This window comes from Bombus bifarius, unplaced genomic scaffold, assembly GCF_011952205.1.
Source record: "Bombus bifarius isolate JDL3187 unplaced genomic scaffold, Bbif_JDL3187 scf7180000008161, whole genome shotgun sequence".
NCBI classification, from domain to species: Eukaryota; Metazoa; Arthropoda; class Insecta; order Hymenoptera; family Apidae; genus Bombus; species Bombus bifarius.
This window is the reverse complement of record NW_022884483.1, coordinates 195,329-219,306: the sequence shown is the minus strand read 5'-3', so window position 1 is coordinate 219,306 and position 23,978 is coordinate 195,329. Positions and strand designations below refer to the sequence as shown.

At 35.9% G+C, this 23,978-nt stretch overlaps 2 protein-coding genes across 4 annotated transcripts in view; one reads left to right on the top strand and one right to left on the bottom strand.

The window, feature by feature from the left end:
- The window catches only part of LOC117208714 (acetylcholine receptor subunit alpha-like), a 105,337-nt gene extending 94,210 nt beyond the window's left edge, over window positions 1-11,127 (bottom strand). For 2 of the 3 annotated variants that reach the window (XM_033450004.1, XM_033450003.1), the window contains exon 1: window positions 10,750-11,126. The gene's annotated coding sequence lies outside the window, so the exon portion shown is untranslated. Of the gene's footprint in view, window positions 1-10,749 lie in introns of all 3 variants that reach the window. The other variant, XM_033450006.1, reaches the window with a different exon arrangement.
- A 2,009-nt stretch (window positions 11,128-13,136) lies between these two features.
- Window positions 13,137-17,196, top strand: LOC117208726 (dynein regulatory complex protein 9). The gene is made up of 7 exons (XM_033450021.1): window positions 13,137-13,351; window positions 13,867-14,129; window positions 14,259-14,345; window positions 14,658-14,898; window positions 14,964-15,170; window positions 15,368-15,499; window positions 16,231-17,196. Exons 2-7 carry the CDS (start codon window positions 13,957-13,959, stop codon window positions 16,429-16,431), a joined length of 1,041 nt encoding a protein of 346 aa, XP_033305912.1. The 5' UTR covers window positions 13,137-13,351; window positions 13,867-13,956; the 3' UTR covers window positions 16,432-17,196.
- The last annotated feature ends 6,782 nt before the right edge of the window (window positions 17,197-23,978 follow it).

The following is a 23,978-nucleotide window of genomic DNA, read 5'->3' as shown; positions in this document are numbered from 1 at the left end:
TATCTGGTCGACTCAACGTATATACATATATTGAAATATGATAATAATAGTAATAATATACAAACAAATATATAACAGTAATATACAATGGGCATAAAAATTAATTTAACAATTTATAAAATTCTGCTTCATCGGCTAAGTTTCATAAATCAAGTTTGTATATGTAAGCCAGTCTTTTTTTTTAAACTTCTCTTACTCTTGGTGAAAAAAGGAGCTGCTTAAGATACTTTGGAAGTAACATCATGATTCGATATAAACTTTTGTGACCTTCAGTAGCAGTTTAATTGGAGATCAGGTTAAAATGAGTTATTAATCTCGAGCGAATGAATGAATCTGCAAGAAGCATGTTGAAGAAAAATAAAAAAATAAAAAGAAAAGAAACAGCCTGGTAGAAGTTTGCGACTACGTCGGCCTGTTACGTCCCCTCCGTACAATCGGTTTTCTCTCGTAAAAATTCATGAACATTGTGGTGCGCCAGTTGGTACTAACATCGTCGTTGGAAAGCTGTCCCTCTCATTATCAACACTCCTGAGATTTTTATCTTCGTAAATGTATTCAACATTCTCCCTTATACAAGCAAGTACATGTTTGTAGTAAAATAAAAACAAAGAGAAAATACCTTGTACAAACATTAGCATAACATTGTTAAGCATTTTAAAACCTTGCAACGTGTATCTTGCAAAAATCTCAGCCAGAAACTATTTAAATTTTATGCAAATGTCCATCTAAAATTCCATGGAAACATTACCATTCGCAATCTAACTAAATTAAAAATTCAATCAAATTTCCAATTTTTATCAAAATCTGTTAACGTTCATTCCCTTCAAATATTCAAATTTCGTATCCACGTGATCATAAAAAATTGCCTTTTCACATCACTATTCAAAAACTACATTCATAGAATAGTATCTAACTTTTCTCGAAGTTCATAAAGAAGATAGCCATTTTAGATTTGAACTTTGCACGACGATTATTAGGTGGCATATTTTTGCGGTTCTTCAAGTTGTCAACATGTTTTGCTTCGACATTTTGCAAACATCCCAATCACAAACATGCTATTAAAAACGCAATTAAAAGCCGAAGAACCACGAATGTGTAATCAATTATCTTGATTGAAAATTTCTAGAAAGAAACAAATATAAAAAGAAATACATATTAAAAACTAAAGTAGAGCATTACGAACGTTGATTTTATACCAAGTTTTAAGCTAAGAAATTATTTAAATACAGCGGGTAGCTGTCTGTTGGAAATTGCGAAGACACCGTAGCGGCACTGAACGTTGTCGAAACGCAATTAAGATTGTTAAAAACGGGTTACATGGGGTAAATCGAGTCAAAAATCCCGGGACGGAGGATCGTGGAAGACATCGCAGGCCGTACAACGGGGAAGAGGAATTTTATTGCGCCGTTGTGTCTCGCTTTATGCAATTACGAGTCGTTGCTGGGCCATCGTGAAAACACGTCGTTCATCTTGTCGTGCCCGCGCATACTCTCCCTCCTCGATGCTCTCGTATAACCCGAGAGTTGTTTTTGTACACATTTTAGACGTTAGAGAACCGCCAGAGAAAATTGAGATCCTGTTTGATCGTCGTTATTAATATTTTCTTTATTAACGAAAAAGAAAGCGCAGCTTCATAAGGGAATGAGCAGGCCCCGTTGATATTTTCGTCAAATAAAGTAAATACAACAGTACTACGATTGCCTTAGTTTCTGCCGTGTTACGTATAATCAGACACTATGATCCGATATGATTGCCAAAAGATGAAAAAGAATGGATATTGAATAAAAAAAGAAAAGAAAAATACAAATAAATTGCAGAAAGTGATTTGTACAAAACAAAATCGAATTGTTGTAATTATGAAGAGCCAAGTCAATCTAAATCCAGACGTGGATCTCGCAAATCTCATACAAGACTCATGGAATCAAAGAACAGATTCGACTGTTCCTATGGTGAAAAAGGGAAGGGGGTGGGCTTGATTAAATTTCTAACTACAGAGCATTCGAATTTCGATTGCCGCGATATGCAGTTCATTGGCCAGCTATTTCCGAGCGAGGGTCAAACGTTGGAGAACGACCAGCAGCCGAACGATTTAAGGCCGCGAAATGAATTTACCTCGCCGATCGACGATTCTGCGGCGATCGTTTGTTTTCTCTAATTTACAAAGCGACCAGTCGATTTCCAGTCGACGATAACCCGTTTCGTTGGTCGGCTTTCAGCGTCGGTCTAGAATAATGAAAGGAAACAATAGCGAGTGCGTGGTGGACAAAAGGAAGAGGAAAAAAAAGGAGGGGGAACAAAAGAAGAGGAAAACCAAGAACGAAAGAAGACCGCGGAATAAAAGGGGGAAACGAAAGCTAGAAGGTAAATGCGGATAAATATGGACGAAAAGGAGGAAAAGAGAGCGTGCGGGCCGAATGGAACCGACAGAAAGAAGCTGATCAAGCTGCAGCGTATAATTTAGCTCTTTCAGAAAGCTCGTTAACACTAGAAGCTTCCCGTTTGCTCCTGTTAGGCGTGTCTTTTTATACCTTTTAAAGTATCGTTGGAGATCTGTTTTCCGTTGCGTTGGATGAGATGGAAAAATATTTGATGAAGCAAAATGAAAAAAATTGCAGATGATAATATTTGTTTAGAGAAGATGGTCTAATGGATCATTTCGATTTAGGTAGCGTTTTTAACAATAGTATGTTAGTCATAGATACTGATCTTATATTTAGGTACGTTATAATATTAGATGGAAAATAACCAATCACAGTGATTGATCATATTATACGTTAAATAAAAATTTACGTATACCATACGTCTGTATATAATTGTAGGTACTTATTTGTACTTGTATCGTATTTGAAACTCTAACGCAGATACATTTGTGCAGATTACGAACGAAGAATCGCTATTGCACTTGATTTGACAAGATCCTTATAATTTCTGATAATTTCACTCACTGATCATCTATTCCCTATGATTACCTCGCGTGCAATATCGTTTAGGCTTGACAAAACTGTGAATGGCATACAGGTTACTTGGTGGCCAAGCAACACCATCTGTTTACGCGAGTAAATCCCCCTGTACACGATACAATGTCCCATCTCTGCCTACTAGAATGAGGAATTATGCGTCAAGGAGGTTTCACGCTTGTCCATTATCCACGTGATTACCATGGACTTAATTCCATGCCTTTACTCGCGGACAGGAAAATTTCCACGGAGCTTAGAGAACACGAGCCGTCGGCATATTAGATCATACTTAATATGTTAAGCGGATTCTGTGAAAGAAAATGTCCTCTTAGAAATATTTCACTTAAAACTTGAAACGGCTCTTAAAATGTACATAGATGTTACAAGATATTTATTGAAAGCATACATTTCGCAAAGACCACCGAAGTATTTATTTCATCGGTCAATTATTAATAACTATATTAATAAGCCGTAACAACTGGAAAGCAGTTTTAGCACCAATTATATATTAGTGTTGTGTATTCATTTTTCACCAAGAGCATCTATGTTTGCAATGAAACGTTTTACAACCACTATATACATTTTCGCATTAGTTTCAAATTGTATCGTTGCAATAACGATACTCGTATCTCATTACACTGCTAACGAAATTTCAGAAAGTTTCATGTGATGTACATAACATATTCATAGAAATTTGCTGTATTATGTGTTCAGATAGCCTTTCGCGAGACTCCGTATATATCAATCTAATATTTCTCATGCAATAGCCATCTACCAAACAACGAAAGCTACGAGAAAGAAGAAAAAAAAAGATTGCCTCGTATGATCCATGTCCAAGAAGCACCAAACAAAGTGATTCACGACACCACGATAAATAATACCCTCAGCTTGAAAAGGAACTCTTTCGTTTGACCAACAACCAAAGTATGGCCTAACCTTTCCAAAAGAAAATTAATGGTTTCTCGCGGCGAAACACACGGGTATCTTCACCGAGAGAAATCTAAAGCTGTCTCTTATAGAGAAAGAGAGAGAAAGAATCGTGAAGACAGCTCCTTTATGCGTTGATCGAGTTTCTGTGAAATCGGAAGAGCTTCAATGGGTATTATTACGGCGTAAGAGGAACGTAGACCGTAACGACGGTAATTCTAGCGGTCGATAAGCGATTGTGGCGACCTTAAAGAAAGGAAGATAAGCAACACGTGAAAAATCTTTTCGCCGTTCACGTGCCGTGAGACGCGCCCACTCTTATCGCGGAAACTTTCGAAGAAGAATCAACCGAAACCCGTGGTTCTTATCGCTGGTTAGGCCAAGCGAAACGATGGAGAAATTGAAGGTTTCTGTTCGAGTTCCAAATACAGGCTTGGATTTATTCCCTGGTTTTTGTAAACGGGTGTTATGCTTGGTAGACGTATTCTTAAACAAGTATTAGCTTGTAAGTATTTTTACATATTTTATATATATAATTATAGAATATAGGAAAGAATAACTTTAGCTCTTTGACTGCGACAAGCTCCCACACGTTTCTTAATATATACGAAAGGTGCATACATAATATACGCCTGCTAAATCTGACTTGACCAAACACGTAATATTCTTCCAATTTAATGAGTTGCAAAAATTTCGAATGGTTCGAATGAATCGGTACTGTGTAAAAAGATTTTTTATTTAAATAAATGTGTATTTTATTAATATTCGAGAATCCGATACAGAATCTCCGTCGAATATGTGACAAGCTAGACTTCGACTATATATTTTCGGTTCCTTTGTGCTGCGAAATTGGTCGACATTCTTTAGAAGTTTTTCACGTTCGCGCGCTACACACATTTTGTTTGAACGTAATCTGAAATATCCTTCCCTATACTAAGTCCCTTGAGTGTCTTTCAATCTACTTGAATGCACAACGAAAAAAAATATTCCACAGAATTTTCTTTCGCCAGTTGCACGCGCCAAACGTTCTTTTCGTTTTGTCTTTCTCCGTCCCTATTTTTCATTTACTTTTTGCATTTTAAAAACTAACGTTCTCACAGTGGTGTTTCCTCTGTTAAACCGTGCCGATACGCGCGAGTACTGTGATTCTTTTAGTTAACAATCAACGGATCGACTGTACCATGAAATTCGAAAAATTTAGATAAAAGTTGTAATTATTTCATTCGTTAGAGAACTATCCTGCAACTATCCATCTAGTCCGCGATTCCCGGTTCGTTTTGAAGCAACGATTTTTACCGATACTGAACTTTTTACAAAAAAAAGTTCTGCGTGCACATAGCGTATGTAAATCGAAATGGAATATGTTTAGAATACGAATAAAAACGTAGGACAATGGAATACTAATGTAGAGAATATTATATGCCTTAAGTGATGGGATATTAAAAGCGAAACGCACGCTGAAATGTAATAGAATTATACGGAAATATAAATAACCAAGAAGCTCTTTGGAATATTTAGATATTAATTCTCTATGAATTCTCACGACTTGGAGACCACAAACTTCGCTCTTCCGCCTTTTAAATTTTCTTTTACCTGCTTTTTGCTAGATTGGGGGCTTTTTATGCATTTATAGGAAATTTAAAATTGCATTTAAGATTTTAAATGTATACGTGACAAAATATGAAAAGTGTAGTACTTATGATATTCAATGAATGAAATGAGTTTCCACTTAGATTCCATTTATTTAATTAGGTTTATAAGAATGCAAATTTGCATAAAAATTCGCAGTCTACCTATTACAAATTATAATTTTATACCTATTATCAATATTTTATTATACTGACACCAAATGACCCACTTATAACAATTATTATTTTCGAAGCTTCAAATGGAATTTAAGAAAAATAGAAGGTCTATGATCAATTGCAACTGTTTCCTGTGATACACGAGCAAAATTCTAATAACAGAGTACTTAAAAAAGATCTATATCGGAAGATTTAAATCATCCCACATTATATTCTAAGTTTTAACTTATAAATGACGAGGACGAACAGTATGGAGTGCAAGGTGGAACCCCGATACATCCAGGAAATCAGTACGCAACTGCACTTCCGATTTCGCGGAGTTTCTGCTTCCGAATCCCGGAAATCGCAACCACGCCACTTCTTCCGGCCCGTTCGTTAACAGCAAATCTTCTGGTGGTGCAGGCTCGCGTGAAACCGTTCGTGCAGCCTTCCCGATACGCTGCCGGAATTGGTAAGTAGGCTGTTAGCGCAATACGAAAATATATGCGACGGTTTGCAGAGGCCGGGTAGAATCCATTGCGACACCAGTCGGTCGAAGAAAGAAAAAAAAGTCTTAATTATAGCGATTTAAAAGTCCGTCTGGAAACTACGACCAACTTTCTTCTTCATTCGGAATTCAGCTAATATTGGATTGTTGTGTGGACCAAGGTCCGCTTTAAATTACTCAACAGAGTTGCTTTGAAAAATTACACGACTTCGTCCAACGTCCTTAGACACTTGCGAAATGGCAAAGATACAAACACTTAGAGTTTGGGACTGACGACGAGTTGAAATGTTTTTGGATTCGTTGATGGACGATGTTTCGATTCATGAAAATTTATGAAGAAAGTTGAAATGTTTTTATTCGGTGGACGATACAAGATAGTCGGGCTCGTGTAAGTGTATAAAAGTCAATTAAAGAAGTTATGCATCATGTAGAGGCCCGAAAGGTTTTAAAGTGCGACTAACGGAACTTAAAGCCAAATGTAAATTTTTTATTTCGGCTCCGTTTGTCCAGGACGTGTATTATACCTTTATCGGTAAATTTCTCATCAACTATTATCTAACAACTTCTAAGAAAAACATATACATCGCTATTTGAAGTTTAGAATCATCTGATCTTACATTTAAAAATATTAGAAGCATTCTAACTATGATACGTAAAGAATAATTCATAACGTTATACATTTTTTTCTCGACATTTTCTCAAAAAGTGCAACGCTGTTTAGGCATTCAATTGGTATTCCGTTTGTGCGTGGCGTTTTCTACGCTGTCTGGAAATACGTTCGAACGAAAATTTGAATTCCAAAGACGAATATTAAAATGGTATGAGGTGTATCAGTGTGACGAACCCATCACCCCAACGACAACGATGTTTTCCCTCCTTTTTGACGAAAGATATCTAGTTCAAAAATCGACGATACTACTATCAAGCTCGAAATTTATACAGAACTTGCCATAGTAGAATTTAAAAAATGCTAAAATAGTAGAAATCACTGAAAAATATACGCTATTCAAAAGTTTCGAAATCAACATAAATTATTAATCAAATCCTTTGATTCTAGGTTATATATTAATGTTTCGTTAAAATATGTGTCCCCGAAACATTAATTTATTTTCAATTTTATTTTCTATTCGAGATTCTCATATAAAATTACATACTTGTAATTGTACCATCTTATAGAAGCAATAATTTTTCAGAGAAACAAACAGTACTAATCCAGTATTCTTGAGTACTCCTTTTAGTATTCTAGTACCTTTGAATCTATTTAGACACAAACTTTATTTTCCAGTATCTTGAAAACATTCTAGTCTAAGAACCTATTGGATAATGAAATGAAGATGTCAGTAAATAAGTCTGAATTTTTTTCAGAATTTTCGAAAGCCTATAATATGAAGAAAAATTTGAAGTAGACAAAATGATAACTCAAATTTACTAAGATGTTGGGGGGAAAAATAGGGTACTACGGAGGGTTAAAAAAGTTGATGGGCCAAAGAAGTTAATTGCGCATGACATAAATTGTGTTTAGAGGAAAAAAAGAGGAATTAAAAGGCTTTCGCCTAAATAGGTTGTCGGATGAAATGAAAAAAAAGGAGTGCACCAGGAACGGATAAAAGGAACTGGGTTAGATTAGGTCAGTCGTAACGAGCGGTAAAACAATGCTACGAGACCAGAGCTTGGACGGAACCCTTTGATTGTGCGTAGAAAATGTCGTCGATTCGGTTGCGCCTTTATCGATCAAATTTCTCTCGAGCGAGCCCCCAAGCATCGGAGGCCAAAGCGTTCGTACAACGTTCCTCCTCCTTCACCACCTCCAACCTCCTCCTCCACCTACTCCACCTTCTCGACTAGTCGTGCTTGTTTTCCTTTCACCGAGCGTATTTCAAACAGTACATAAAACCGTTATCAGAAACGTTTCTGCCACGTTTATGCTTGCGTTTCTCTCGTGAACTGATAAAAGACAAGTCTCGAAAAGCGTACCGTGCCGTTCTCACGTATTGTTGCTAGGATTTACGGCCGCATAATTGCACGACAATCTCTTGATTAACTCTTTAGAATTGCGAAGTGAAATTGGCACGGAAAATTGGCTCGATCCTGAGGATAGAAATGTTTGAAAATCGATTCCAGGTAAAATAATGATATTTCACAATCGTTCTTTATAATTTTGAAAATTTATAAACAAATAAATATTGCCTGGTTGTATCTCTCATAGAAAAGCTCTTATCTCATATAGAAAAGAAAAAATATTATTAAAACAATTAAGGAGTGTCATTAAATGAGCGACGACCGCACCGATAAATCACCACCATAACCAAGCGAAATCGGTGCTGTTGTTTCAATGGGACGACCATAAATAACTGAAAATGATATCACACCGTTCGAGTCAGTAGTAATTCTAGCAATAAATCCGACAATGCCGCTTAACCAATCATCGTAAGCGTCGCCTAGGGAATTGAGGATTACGGTTAACGGCACGTGAGCAGGCAGCCAATCACGCGCGCCTAATATTTACCACGTACGCCGAACAGAGCGATTAAGAAACTTACGTTCGAACGGGGTTGTCGAGCCTTCCCTTTATTAGGCGACAGAATATTTCATCGTCTTCGTGAAATTCCCCCGGATTCTCCAGTTCCGTCACAATCAACAAGGCCGATCTCCATAAACTCGAAACGCCACGCTAAGATTCGAGCAATTAAGAAATTCCGCGGGCAAAACGAAGCCCAATTCGACGAGCGAGAATTGCAAGCGTTGTGAATACGGCTTAAATTCGTACTACAAACCGCCATCGCATTTCACCGTGTTTTAGTGAATCGCATTTATCTTATATGCTACATCGTTGTCTCGTTTGAAATTTGATTTTACGACAGAAACGGTTTTTAAAAAGTAAAAAATGCCACAGTACAGTATAAAGTAAGAAACCTCGTTTATCCTTTAATCCTACGCTGTATATCATGGTTTTACGCATTTTGTGTACCGATAATCTGGTTTTCCAATAAATTTATGTTTTTACCACGCAAGAGAGAAACTTGTTAGTATGTAATAGCTTGTGAATATGAAAAAGCGTAATTTTAGGAGTCTCGTGATGTTTAAATAAGCGAGAAAGCGATACAGAGGGAAAAAGTAATTTGAACCGCGTAAAATAATCCTTTCAAGTTGGCCATGCTACACGTTTAATAATGGCGCACTTAATACGCGGCAATGGCCGTACCTGACGCGTGTATAAACTAACCACTCCGTTACGAGCGCGTCGTTAATTAGAAACTCGGTGAAAAAGAGAATACTTCCCAGGCAAAACTCGTGTGATCGGTAAACCAAACAGGACAAACGGGCGCTTTTATGGGATAAATTCAAGGATGCTAAATAGTTCGCTCACATTCCACTCTTATTCTACTCTAGGGAATTATCGAAATGCTCTTACAAACTTCCCAATATATATATATATATATATATATATATATATATATATATATATAAGTTTTATATATTAAAAATCAATTTTATTCAATATTCAAATAATTTTATATGAAATAACGGACGATAAAAAAAAGAATGTCCCTTCCTATCGACAAAAAATATTGATTCCACGCGTTTCTTTCAACTGGAGTATACTCGAAGATTAACAACCTCATTAATGTCGTTAATTAATTTGAAGCATTGATGTCGTGTATCGAGAAGTATCTAAAAAAAAAAAAAAAAAAAGAGAAAATGCAAAATCCAGGCACGATATACCAGCACGATATATGCACGGTATAATCAGAATACAACTGTATTTCTTAAAAACTTTCGAACGCTCGTTCTTTTCGCGGTATAAACACAAGGGCGTACCAAAGATTCCGTAACTAGGTTAACCCTGACAGAATTGAAGACGCTGGCACAACCAACGCCACACAGATTCGCAAAGCCGCGTAAGAAGTGACTTAAGCTCCCGTATTTACCCGCGAAACCGCTAGCGGAAGCAGAAAACGCAATACGAATATTTACGTAATTTGCCCTTTATGCCCGTCCACGCTGAGAGAACTTGGCGAGGACTGTTATCCTCGGTTGCTAAATTAGGTAGATTTAAGCGCTGCACAAGAGACTGCAAAACGAGACTACTTAACACGGAACGAAAAGTCTATCTTGAAACTGTTTTCGTTTTTTCCTACGTTGCATAAACATTAAAATCGGTCATATGCAACGCATATCTCATTTTTATGCAAGGACGGTTCGAAAATTCGTAACTAGGTTAATCTTGATAGGTATGGAATTCCTCTTGGGATTCCTACATCGGTAAAGCTAAGAGAACACCGATAGATCGATAATTTCACTCATCCGCATCGACCGAGTTATATTCACATCAGATTATGAACAGAATTCAATTAAACAGATGATCGTATAGTTAAAAACACAAGACAATCGTTCCAATCCACTTTGCTCTCGCCCGGCATTTCAAACGTGTCGCATTTTCGCGGCATAAACACGAGGGCGTTCCAAAAGCAACGCAACTAGGTTAACTCTACCATTCACAGCGATACGAACAGTCTCGAGCAAACACGAACGAAATTCACATAGAAAGAAAACAGAAATGTCGTCTACTCACCCGCGAAGCAGCTGATTGAGACTGACGACGACGACGTCGGCGGCGCCGATGACGATGGCGACGATGACAGGTTATAATCTTTGATTCCACCGTGATCGAGGATCCCTCTCGACAGATCGACAGCTCGAAATATCATACGCGACTGTGAAGAATCCTATGAAAAGAGGCGAGGACGCGATCCGTACCGCGTATCGACTCGATGACTAGGGAAATACCACTCACTGCACCGTTCGCCACGAGTGTGTACGATGAAACGAGAGACGGCCGTACGATGACAACGACGATGACGACGACGGCGACGACGAGCAAAGGGTAGAAAACGTTTCCCTGCTTCCACCACCGACACCGCCCTCGCGCCTCGCCACACTGATCGCAGTATTGCGCAAACGCGACGCCGCCTCGATTCTGCGCATGCGCACGCATTCTATCCCGCACCTGTTTCCAAGCTTTCGCAGCAAGACACGGAATTCACGAAACTTTCGGAAGCACATTACATTCCCGTTACAATGTTTCAAACGTGTTTCTGTCACTTTTACCAAACTCCTCTATGCTGTCAGACATCGAGCTTAAGGCATTATCGTTTGCGTGGCTTCAATGTTCTAGCGGTCGATTAATTACAGTTAAATCGTACGATTTCGAGAGCGTACGACGTTTACGCTTTCAATTTTGTTGCATGAAATTTTTGTATTTTTCCACTTCTTATTGTTTCCTTTAATTACGATGCTCGTAGTTTCTATTCAAAGATTGGCAGATTATCCTTAATTAAATCTGACGAGAATTTTAAAAAGTGACGTTTTTCTGTTCTATTTCTTAGACTCGATAGCCACGAGAATGCAAATTAGGTGTAATTTGAAGTTAGCGCGCGCAATAGCGAAGCGCGTCGGTTGTGTTTGGTGTGTTACGATAGTATTTTATGTTTTTTGCATACATTACTTATAGCGAAAAATAAGTATTTATCACTGCTATTTTTTTTTGTATCTCTCGCTAATATTTGGATATTTTCAGTATTCTGATTTTATTTATCCATATATCAGTACTAAATAAATATTTAAAATACACATTGCGCCTTCTCTATAGTTTACCCTCCCTGAATAAAAACGTGACTTTTTAGAAAGTTAAAATTGTATTTATTTTACATTCTCTCATGTTGCTAATGTGTCAGGAGATTGACATAGGCTTTTCAAAAAACAAAATATACTTCAAGACGAATATTTAAATCAAGGAAATATTTAATAAATGTTTCAGTTAAAATTTAAACAGTAATCTAATTTTCTTCCAATAAAGTATACTCTTTATCACATATTTTTTTTATAATAATGATCTTATAATAAATAAAAAATACATAAAAATTTCAATCAAAATAGGAATCGTTACGGTATAAGTCTTACGATAATGCAAATTTGGTAAAAGTTCAAGGTACGAAAAAGTTTTCCAATCAGAATGGAACGTATTTGGATGAACCTTTCTTTCCTCGGCAGCCAACCAGCCAGAATGAAACAATCGACGGATGGAACGGAGGAAGAAAGTTGTCGAGTGTCCACAAGATACCTTTCCCAATGAATTCTTCAATCGAGCTTTAACATAGAAGACTATCTATAACGCCTACCGACTGCTTAACAGTTCTTGACTCGACCTTCTGCCGCAGTCTTTCTTCTCGGCACTTGAAACTTCTAGCGAAGGAAATAAACCACCTATGGCTGCAATTAATAATGGTTCTCAAATACAGAGAATACCCTCCTACATTTATGCACATTTCTTACAATATTGGGTCATTTCGAAAGTTTCTGCAATTTCAAATCGTTTACTCTGAAGAGATATGACTTCACAGAAAGTCGAGGGTACTTATTCTACTCGAACAAAGATTCAGATTTTTTAAAGCCAAAAAGGAGTTGGAAGATACTCTGGACAATTTCCTGTTTCCAGGAATGGTAGTCAATTGAGATTCATCATAAGACGGAAGCAGGGTCATTAAGGATACTTTGGTGGTTAGTCAAAGAAATTTCAACATCCTTCCAGTCATTAAATGTTTTCTAGTCATCTAAAATTTCGATTTTACGTCATTTTGAAGAGGTCTAAGTTTATCTGAAAATAATTCCTACGCCATCTTAAAGTATAATTTCAACTTCACCTTTTCGTTATTTGAGATTATTTCATTATTACCAATTGACACTATAAAATTATAGTACAATCATCGAATCATGCGTTAATCCTTATGGTATGAAAAGATTGTAGTCATGTTTTTCCATAACAGTACAAGTATACAAAGACGAAGTATTGCTAACAGAGAAATAAAAATTATTAAATATTTGAAGATTCTGACATTATAATGAGTGTTACAAGTACAGTCGCGTCTCAAGGTGTTCTAACGTTCGTTTCCAGGGGCAACCTGCAACGATGGATCAAACCGTATCACGTGCTTTAAAGCTCCGCGAACCAACTTTATCGAGCAGCATTTAGTTCCGCCAAAAGTACGGCGTATCATGATTAGTCTTATAGCCATGTGTTCAACGTTCCTTTTATGAATTTTGATTAACTGGACATCGGATCTATAGTTTTCTTCACCGACGACGTTCGCAACTTTAATTTAGGTGAGAGCCGAGAAGTAAGTAAACCGCAACGTGTTCCGTTAAAAAAAAGGCGGTGGAAAGAAAAAGATGAAAGAAAGGAAGGAAAAGAAACGATACGATAATTGCGATTTTTATCTTACAATTTACCCCAAAGAATAAGCAGTTGACTTGCATGGCGCGATTTGCATTTAAATGAAATTTGAGTTGTTTCTAAACGCTGTAAAAACATTTCGCCTATGATTAAATGCGGTCATCAAAGGTAAGGGTGTAACTATTGTTCCTCGATGAACGAGATAACTCGATTGATAAATGAAAATACAGCGGAAGAAGGGGCGAGAGGTTGGAGATAAAATCATGGCCACGGCATGTCGTAAATAGGCAATTTCATCTTTTACCTATAATTTATAAAATAATTTAAACCGAGTTAAACTTGAAATATCTTCTTAACTTTAATTTTCTCTCTGGAAATAATTGTTCAGGGCTCGAGGATTATCAATTTTAGCTCGGTTTAAGAAGTTTTTGTAAATTAATTCATCGTGAATGTTAAAAGGAATATACGACAAAATTCAATGTGCGAAGATAAAAAGCGAGCAAAGGAGGCGCAAGAGAACTACGACGAGGTAAAAAACACGGACACTCAATGGCTACGCTCGCGGCAAATGGTTCTTCACAGTTCTCCCCAGCGGAACGGCCAGCAATTTTAGCGGCGCTCGAGGAGTTCACGAACGCGCTGGCCATTTACCACAGTACACTGAGAAAGCCCGCGGAACATGATAACGATATTCTCAGCGAGTGTTTACCCCTCGATACAGAGTACGTTATGCAATGATATGTCGAGCGAAATTGTAATAAGAATCCTAAATTAAAAAACGCGGCTAAAAGATAGAATACTCACCTGAAAGAATCGAACGTTCACATTATTCCTTTGTATGTCTGTTGCAGAGATTTAAAAGTACTGAATCCCGAGGAGATTATAAAGATCCAAGATGTGAAAGAACGAGCCATCTCCAAGAAAATTTACGAAAACAGGTTGAAGCCATGTTATAACGATGGTCGTTGCGATGAACTTTTAATTATAGAATTCTATTAGAAATTAATGTCTCGCGTTTGTCATATTTCTTCTATCAAGATCAGATGTTCGATGATGGAAAGATTTTATTTCGATCATTATATATCATGTTATCGATGTAGTTAACATGTCTCGAAGACCATCTATTTTTAATGTCTTGAACAACTTTAACATATATCGTTTAATGCCACTTATTTTTCAAAATTAATGATAATCATCACCATTTCTAACGAAATATATTGTGATAGACGATGACTAATAATCTTGCGCAGTTTATACATGAGAAAAATCATGGAGATGCTGAAGGAAGAGATCCGTGAACAGGGAACGTTCGAGGTATTGACTAAAGAGATCGAAGAAATCATGGTACGCCAGAAAGAAGAGGAGACTCTGCTCGAGGAGCAAGAAAGACTAAGAAAAACCGCAGCAGAATTGCAAAAGACAATGACTGAGAAGAAATTGGCCAATGAACAGGAGAAAAGGCGAATACTGAATGAGCTCGCGGAAGAACAGGTACTGATGCCATGTTTTTCACCGAAGACGCATTGAAATTTTTAATGTTGTATTTAAAACAACAGCGTAACGTGGAAAAGCTGAAATTAATCGCGGACGCGAAGTTGAAGTATATTACGGAATGGGGGGAAGCGAGATGCGAGCAGAATTCATTACGTTGCGACATGGAAATAGAAAAATTGGAGAAGATATTAAACAACTGGCGTATACGTGAAAAAAATAAACAGCGTGTTCATGCTGAGTTGACGAAATTTCTGACACAGGACATAGGGGTAAGTATCATATTATTTATATTATTTAACGTATTATTGCATTATTCTATTAACGTATTATTTAATTACGCATCGCGATCTTCCATATCGAATAATTTTCCTTTTATTTGAACGTTCGTATTTTCCAAAAATGTTACTTGCCGCTCATATAAGGAAAGGAAACGTTAGAAAAAGGAGCTTATTTTTTAAATCAACAGTCGCTAGAGAAAAAGACCAACGAGTGGGAGGAACGGTACGCTCGAGAAAAAGAGACGTACGAGAAGGAAATCCGGCAGCTACATATTGAGATAGAAACACGTCGAAAGGAGTTGGACGAACTTAAAGAAGAGGTAGCTCGGCTTTCATTTCAAACAATAGAATTTTACATTTGTTTTCCCCGAGACAAATTCCAGATTAATCAGATCTATCAGAATTATTGATTTTTTTTCAAACTATTCGATATATACCGTTTGCAAACTTACGATTTTCTGTTCTGTTTTTCCTTTGATAAAGATTTGTACAAACGAAAACAGTAGTCCGATGTAAATCTTGCAGCATTTTTTTTATTCGTAGAAATTTATTTGACAGAGAGCGAAACGCATCGGGAGAGAAATATTATAAATGCAGCGAATGCAAACGGATAGAAATGCAAATGCAGTGTCACGGCTTATTAAATATTCTGTGTGACTGATTCACTGCATCACGATCACGTTAATACTACTGGAAATCAAGACTCATCGAGTCTTGCTTCTACAAGCGTAGAATCGATGTGCAATGCGAAAATTCTACTGGGGAATCGATAACCCATATCAAGAACCTATTTGTGGCTATTTTAAATCATGTGATATCTCATCGATGCAAAGGGAAAGGAAAAATCATTGGTCCCGACAGTTTTAACGCCTTTAAAAATCACTTGCAGCTATTAAAAAATTAATCTTTCAGTTAACGTGATTTCTTCGCGTTGCCTTAAGCTAATTAATTCCTTTTTCATTTTTGTTCTATTTTCCCCTACGATCTGATCACCGAAGCAATTGCCACTTCACCTGCCTGTGTTTAAAATACAATCGTAACGATGTTGCAGTATCGTCATAATCAGGAATTCATAGACACGTATCTTGCGAAAAAGGAAACACTGCAAAGAGAGAAGGAACGACAGGAGCTCATGCAAAAAGGTGCAATCAAGATTCAAGCTTGGTGGCGAGGTGTTATGGTACGCCGGAAGTTGGGGCCGTATCGACCTGTGGAGAAAAAGAAAAAGCGACAAGCTAAGACAAAAAAATAACTCCCCTTCTGTTTGACCCACACCTTAATCCCAGCCCGTACAAATACATGTTCCACTCCTTTTGGAACAATACTCGGCTGAAAACAATATTTATTCTTCCTCTGCCGTAAAGTCCACTTTTGCTTCGTCTACGCTCCGTCTCTTACCGCATCCATTATAGATTCTTTGATTGACTTATACGTCATCTTGAGCGTATAAGTATATCGCGCAATTTGTAAAAGACGAACAAGCATAACAGTTTCAAAACACACGACTGAAGAAATATCTTACGAGAGATTCGAATTCAATCAACTATAAGAGTAGAAGAAAAGAAGAATCGTAATGCGCTAGACATAAATCCTTATTGCGTAAAGATGGAAATTCTAGATGTCGTTTCAAAGGAAACTTCATCTGCAAGTTATTTGAATTCAATTCATTGGTCAAATTAGTTTCTAACACGAATAGAAAAAAGAGAAAAAGAAAGAAACTTGTAACGAATGATCCACATGAAATCGCGATTTTATTCTCTGCTTACGTAATATAAAGCTAAAGAATGGCCACAGCGGAGTATTGTTCACGCAAGAACCTCATTTCCTACACACTACTAACTTAGATTCTGCGATGTTCAAGAACACTGCATGGTACACCATAATAAGCCTCTACTACACGTAACACGGAATTCCTACACTTCGTTCTTCTTGCAGTTTCATGAAATTTATGAACATAATCTTATATGTATATGAATACATAAATGATAAAATGTAGGCGTATTAAACATATAAGCAATGTAACCCAAGGAATTTATGTTAATTTCTCATTTATTGAATCATTAATCAGAATTCAGAAATTCTGTTACCTTTATCTGAAACTAAATTTTTAATTTGTAAGGAGCATTCTACTTTAACCGTCGAATAAATAAATTGTTCAAAGTGGAGAATTTTAAAATATTTTAATATCGAAAAGTAGCAAGGTTATCCCTGAAACGTAGTTAATATTTCCAATTCTTTAATTCCCTTTGATCCTCACAAATTCAATTATTCCAGTTCAATAATCGTTCCAGGCTAATCTGTAAAATTAAAACGAAATAATTTGTCGTAAATGCATCCATATCCATGCAAGTGATACCGTTGTTCAAGGCAAATGCATGTTCGCTAGTCGCACGATAGAATTTAATTCCAATGTAGTCGAAGTGCTTGAACGTGGAACGTGTGACTATAGTAAAGGACTAAAAATTCTGCCCGAAGTTCCTCTTTTTTTTTTAGCTGTAGGGATAAAGGCATGTAGAACTTGCACGACGAGGCGGCCGTTTCGAAAGTTTTTGGTTATTTTGTTAGACTTTCATAGTGTGCAGGCAGATTGTAACTATGTCGGATATCTCTGTTCAATTGCTGTTCCTTTTGGTGCGCGTTAGTCCTCTTTGGATTCCTTTGAATCTTGATAAATGATATTACAGTTGCTTTATTATTTTATGCATTCCATTGTTTTCCTTTAACCCTATATAATACATAATACATTAACAATATATAATACATTTATGTATTCCTTTAACTCTGCCGCGATCCTCAAGTTTTTCTATTTCAATCTTGCTCTCATTTTAGCAACATCCTTGCTATGATCCTCGAGTTTTTATATTTCAATCTATATTTCAATTTACATTTTAAAAAAACGCTTAGCATAGTAAAATCGGAAGGAAAAATCATAAGTAAGACTTTGTTCAGACCCTGAAGTTGTTTTTTAATGCTAGAGGAACATAATTGAGTTGAAAGTGACCGAAAGAAAGTTGTAGGGTTTAGCCCTTGCTAAAAAGTTGGCTTGCTGAATACATAACCTCGATACGGAAGTTTCCAGAAACATTGAATGGCTCCTCAAAGTGGAAATAGTGTCATTTAGCTTCACCAAGCTCGGAAACACCATGACGACACCCGTCACTTTTTCGTGGTAGAGCAAGTTTCTGAGTCGACAACGAGCAGCCGTGCATTTTCCTTCATGAGAAATTCACGAACTCCGTAACCTACTCTGTTTGAAGGCATGCAAGCTTACCGCCGTGACCGTGCGGCCAACCACCTCCTTAGATTACGATATAAGGAATGGTTTAACGCGATGTGGCGGTGCACGCACCCGATAGCGCAGTCTGCATATACATGCTGTATGTATGCAACGATTTCTGACCTACCTTTCATATAGGTTGCATCATAATTCATGTCATAAGCGAACGGGCAGATAACGTTCCACAGCGAAATAAATCTAAAATAGAGAAATTCATTTGTTCTTAGAGTTTCGACTCTCGGAGGAAAGATAAGTAATTAGAGGGAATTTGATTATTTTAATTTTGACGTTCTTTAAACGAATATATATCTAGTTATAATGTAATATGATGTAATATAATATAATATAATATCTAATTGTCGGTAACTTAAAGAGGAATTTAAAATGGTTAATTTTCTTGAAATGATTCGGTTAAGATATGTACAATAGTGCTTGTCTAACTGGCCGCGGGTCAGAATCTTATGTAGCGAAATCGAGAGAGATATATTTCTGGAAATTCAGCAATATGTATTTCTGTCTTTTGAGTAGCAGTGAAATATGGTTACCTGACACATTTGATTATTTTAAATATGTATGAACATGTATAGTATCAGAAGATTATTTGATAAAGTCTGCTCATTGTCTAAATACAGAATAGACCTGACTTCGTGTCTTATAATCTGAAATATAGTATAAGGAAATAACAATTGTATCTCACATAACACAAAACAAATACATAGCACATAACATATATAAAGATTCTCAAGTCTGCCATAATGGGCCATTAACGAGTCAAAGTATAAATAAAGAAAAATAGAATGTTCCAAAATACCGACCTCGAGAAAAATCAGTGTTGTTTACGATTTTTGCGATTTGCTACGGTGAATATAGCAATTATAATTATTCAATTGAAATTATTTTATCTTATCTCCATTCGTAGCAGAGACGAAATCTCTGTTTTTTCTGTGTTCGTAATAACATTTTGCCTATTTGACATCTGACCATATAATAGGGATTACAATCATTGAATAGGTGGCACTACCATTGACTAACTGTACTTTGTCGGTGCTGTCGCATGTGTTTCACACGTTCTATATTACCGACTATTCAGAGGTTTTATGTATTACGTCATCTACAATGAACAGGGTACATATATCAGTTATGCTTAATTAACGATCACTGGTCATTTTCATATTTGACTATACCTACAGACGAGATACAGGCTAGACATGACATGCAACGCTTTTTTCTGTCCTATGTTTTGGGGATCGTTTAAAGGCTGATTCTCTTACTAGTTTGCCACATGTAACGTTATCGACTCAGTATACATAAAGTATACAGTATACATAAAGTATACAGTATAATACTTGTTTGAATTGAAGCTGCATAATAATGAAATTATAAATAAAATATAAAACAAGATATCTCATAATCAGAGAATATATCTCACAATTGTAACGAAGTATAGAATTCTATATTTCTACAATATTTCAAAAAGCATTGCACACTATCAAAATAATAAATTACTGAAATAATAAATTTCCTGCACGTTAGACAGTGTGTCTTTGTACGAAAACTGCGCGCAATGGTCTAGCGCATAAGTAAAGATTGTAGCGCCAACGAAACGGCAAAGTATGCAATTATATCTCGCGAGATTCAATCATAATCGATACAAATAATTTCTCGCAATCGATCTATCATATTGGGATGTAAAAAAGTCAGTTTTAGAGCAGAAAGCACAGCAAGAAGAAGCGTCTATTGGTAGCTCCTATTATGAACTTTCAAAAGAGTATTAGATCTTGATTATTGTTTTGTTTCTGTATAATATATTCCTTTTATACATTTATTTGAAAATATTGTTTTTCTTTTTAACAGATGGTTGATTCTGAGAGAAGCTTCGAGATATTTGGAGAACGCCATAAAGTTCAAACGGACGCCATAAAATTCAAAAAGCTGCCATGATGATTCACGACAAAATCGTTAAGTTCTCATTAAAATATGGTAAGATCTAATTTATTCTAATTATCTAACTATTTAAATGCATAAATATGTTTGTTTTGTCTTTTTAATCGGTAATGTTTAATCATTATTCAATAGTATTCAATAGTATTTAATTTAAAACGAAAACGTTAATAATTCTTTATTTCTTTTATAGATCTTTTTTTTAATTTCCTTTCAATCTGAAACTTCTTAAGTAATAATATCCTATAAGAATAATATCCTACATGTTATTCAAGATTGTTCATAGTCTCTATTTTGAATCTCTTACAATTTCGCACTTTGCAAATTGTACCTCATTTAATTCTATAATTAATTTATAATATATTCTATCTATTCTTTATATTCTATTGTTACTATATAGCATTTATAATGTGAATCCTTTTATATTTCATTTTAACTATCATTAATTAGGAAATAAAATTTATATTAAATATGCCATTATATTTTTTAGATTAAATTATGTCTCATACTTTGTTGCAGATTTTCTGCATCTCCTAATTCCTCTACAGGGTTCGATGGTTCCTTCCTGATAACTAGCTTACCGATAACTTTGAACTACTGCAGTATCGATTGTAGCGTTACCACATCTTATGGTAAGTCGCATACCTTTATGTTCCTCTGGTCATCCAGTCATGTCATAAGACAAAATGTGCGAATCGACATGGATGACTGGTTGTATTATGTACAACTTTCTACAAGTACAGTGATCCTGTTTATTATATCCGTGAATAGTAATGTGCCCTTTTCATGTGACTTATTTATTAGTTCAGGATTTATATAAATGGCATGACTTTGACGTCATAGTATTATAATTTAGTAATACTTTATAGTATTATATTAATAATATCAATATCATGTTGATAATTGAGATAAATCACATACGACTGACAATTAATCTGAGTACATACTTATGATTGAAAATATTATTGTATGTTTATCATAATAAATTATAAAGGCTGCAAGTATTTTGTTTTTCTCGAGGTCGGTATTTCAGTACGTAAGACACGGAGCTCCATTCTAAGTGCGCATGGAATCAGGAGAGATATGAAACGTTTATTGTCATTAAAAGAAGTAAAATATCCCGTATAATATTGGGTCACAGGGTATATTGGGTCCATTTTGTATCTTTTCATCATTGACGAAGTATAGAACTTCTGTATCATGTTTATGCATATTTAATCAATGGTATAGGAGAGAGCTGGTGGTAGCTGGTAAAGTAGGGAGTATAACCAATTCGAAACTTGATAAATGTACATACATATGTATTAATACATTACTCGATATTAACTTTTATTATAGTATAAATAATTTGTTAAAATCGATCGCTTCAGTGTGCATATAATATTTATTTAGTAACTAGTACGTATGTATTTATAATACTTTGATGTAGTAATCATGTTTTATCTATACATACAGATAGCGCTAATACCTTAAAAGGTTCATAAAATAGATAAAAAAATGAATTAACGAAACGATCTATTTATTTCAGTATAATAGAAAGTCTTATTAAATGTTATTTTTTTATCAAATATCTGCATTATACCTTATTTGATATAAAAGCTCGTAAATGAAAAATTTTTTTATGTAATATCTTATTACACGATTTAACATATCTCAAAATTTTGTATTAATTCATCTAAATGAAATTTTCTTTTATATAAGTCTTTATGAAAAACGTATCTTATTGACAATTTTTATTCGACGTATTATAACGCGGAATAAAATTTTTAATAATTTCTGTTTTTGATTATTTCGTGTTATTAACGAGCTTCTAAATCAGGGCAATAACATATCTTTGCGTGTTGACGTTGGGTAGGTGGTACCAGCTGCAACGTATTCTACGTACAATATTAGGAGCAAGGGACACTAGCATATAGAGAGAAATGCTATACAATAATTAGTAAAGACTGCTGTATCGTGTTTTGAGTTTCTCGCAATTAGAAGTGCAACTTGGTAATGTTACTTCCTTAATATTTGACCGTATATTTCTTGACATTATCGCCGAAAGTACGACACTGGTGGTTATATTATTCGAGATATTAGTTCAGAACTTCTTAATGTGACATTTGGACAATCATTTAAAATTTAATACACAAACACACATATGAAAGCAAAGTGCAACCAGAAGAAGAATGCACTAATGACACATTTCATTTAATCAAATTTATTTCAACATATAATGTTGCAACAAATGTAGAAACACTTTATTACGTAAGTCTTGCATACTTAAGTTTTTGAAATGAACTTCAATTTGTTCTCTTTTTACAGAAAATCCTTATTGGTTTCTCGTTGAATGTACAAGGGGTTGGATATTCTGACAATATTTAGAGGCGTTGATTTTGCGGGTGAAATCTTTCAACCGAGATGGAAAATTGCGAGCCGTCTTTCGTAATGCATGCAAGGGTGGCCGGTCGGACTTTCTCAGTTGCGGCGTTGTTAGAGTAACGTTTCATTCATCATTCTGGGCAGCGTGCAGTTTGCGGATTCTGCATTCGTTTCCGGGTGGCGAACAGCGGCACTTCATTCTTACGGGTTACACCGAATGTGTTGAGAGACAGGTCAAACCAGACGCTGAAGCATTCGAAGCGTGCCAGCTTCTCCAGTGTTCTCTAGTGTTCTCTATTTGTATTTGTTTGAATTTCATGGCCCCGATTTTCCTCGTTAGTCGAGATTCTCAGCTTCCTTCTTCTTTTCCTGTCAGCTCGTCCACGGCAATGAAAAAGGAAATACATCTCGCGCCTCTTGCTTTCTGTGGGATTCGTCGTGTAACGAAGCACCCTGCATAGGCTTTCATAACGCCACTTTCGTATGAAATACAGAGCTTTTCGTAGATCAACTCGTAAATCTTACGTCACGTCGTGGAACTAGCTAGAGCCAAACAATCAAGAATATATTCGTCGAGTATGACTTGCCAAATGTCTCTTTCTCGTTGGTTAGTTGCTTTATATTCGTGGTTCGCGCGAGAAACAGTACATTGCATTTCCAAAGGAATAAACAAAGTTTTAAAGTCGGTAATGAATAATTAAAGTTTTCCTGTACAAGGAAACTTTTCTATATTGTGTATTCCCGTAAGATATTGTCTTTTCTCCTCTCTTAACTCATAATTCTTTTCTATCTAAGAAATCTTCCGCAGCTGTTTTATATATAAATAGGAGAAACGTACGATTTTGATCGAAAGCTTCAAATCGTGTAAGAGGAAGGAAAAAAGAAAACAATAGTTTCCTCATTCTTTCGCTAATTAGTGAGATTCGAAAATCTAATTCGATTAATATTTCCACCCTGTCAAATTGAACGAATGGCAAAAAGTCGATCCATTGTACAATATTTCGACGTTATTTAACCGGCCATTGTGACTCTGTTCATTCAGTTTCCACGTTTCATTACAAAGGAGAACAACGTGATAGACCGTTGTCATCAATCAGATTCCCGTGTCGATGTGCTATCACTCGTTGACGAATTACAAGGAGAATCTTGTTGCAATGCTGGGATGTAGCTCTATTCGGTATGACTGTCGAAGCCGCGACAGGAAGTTGCTTCGCATC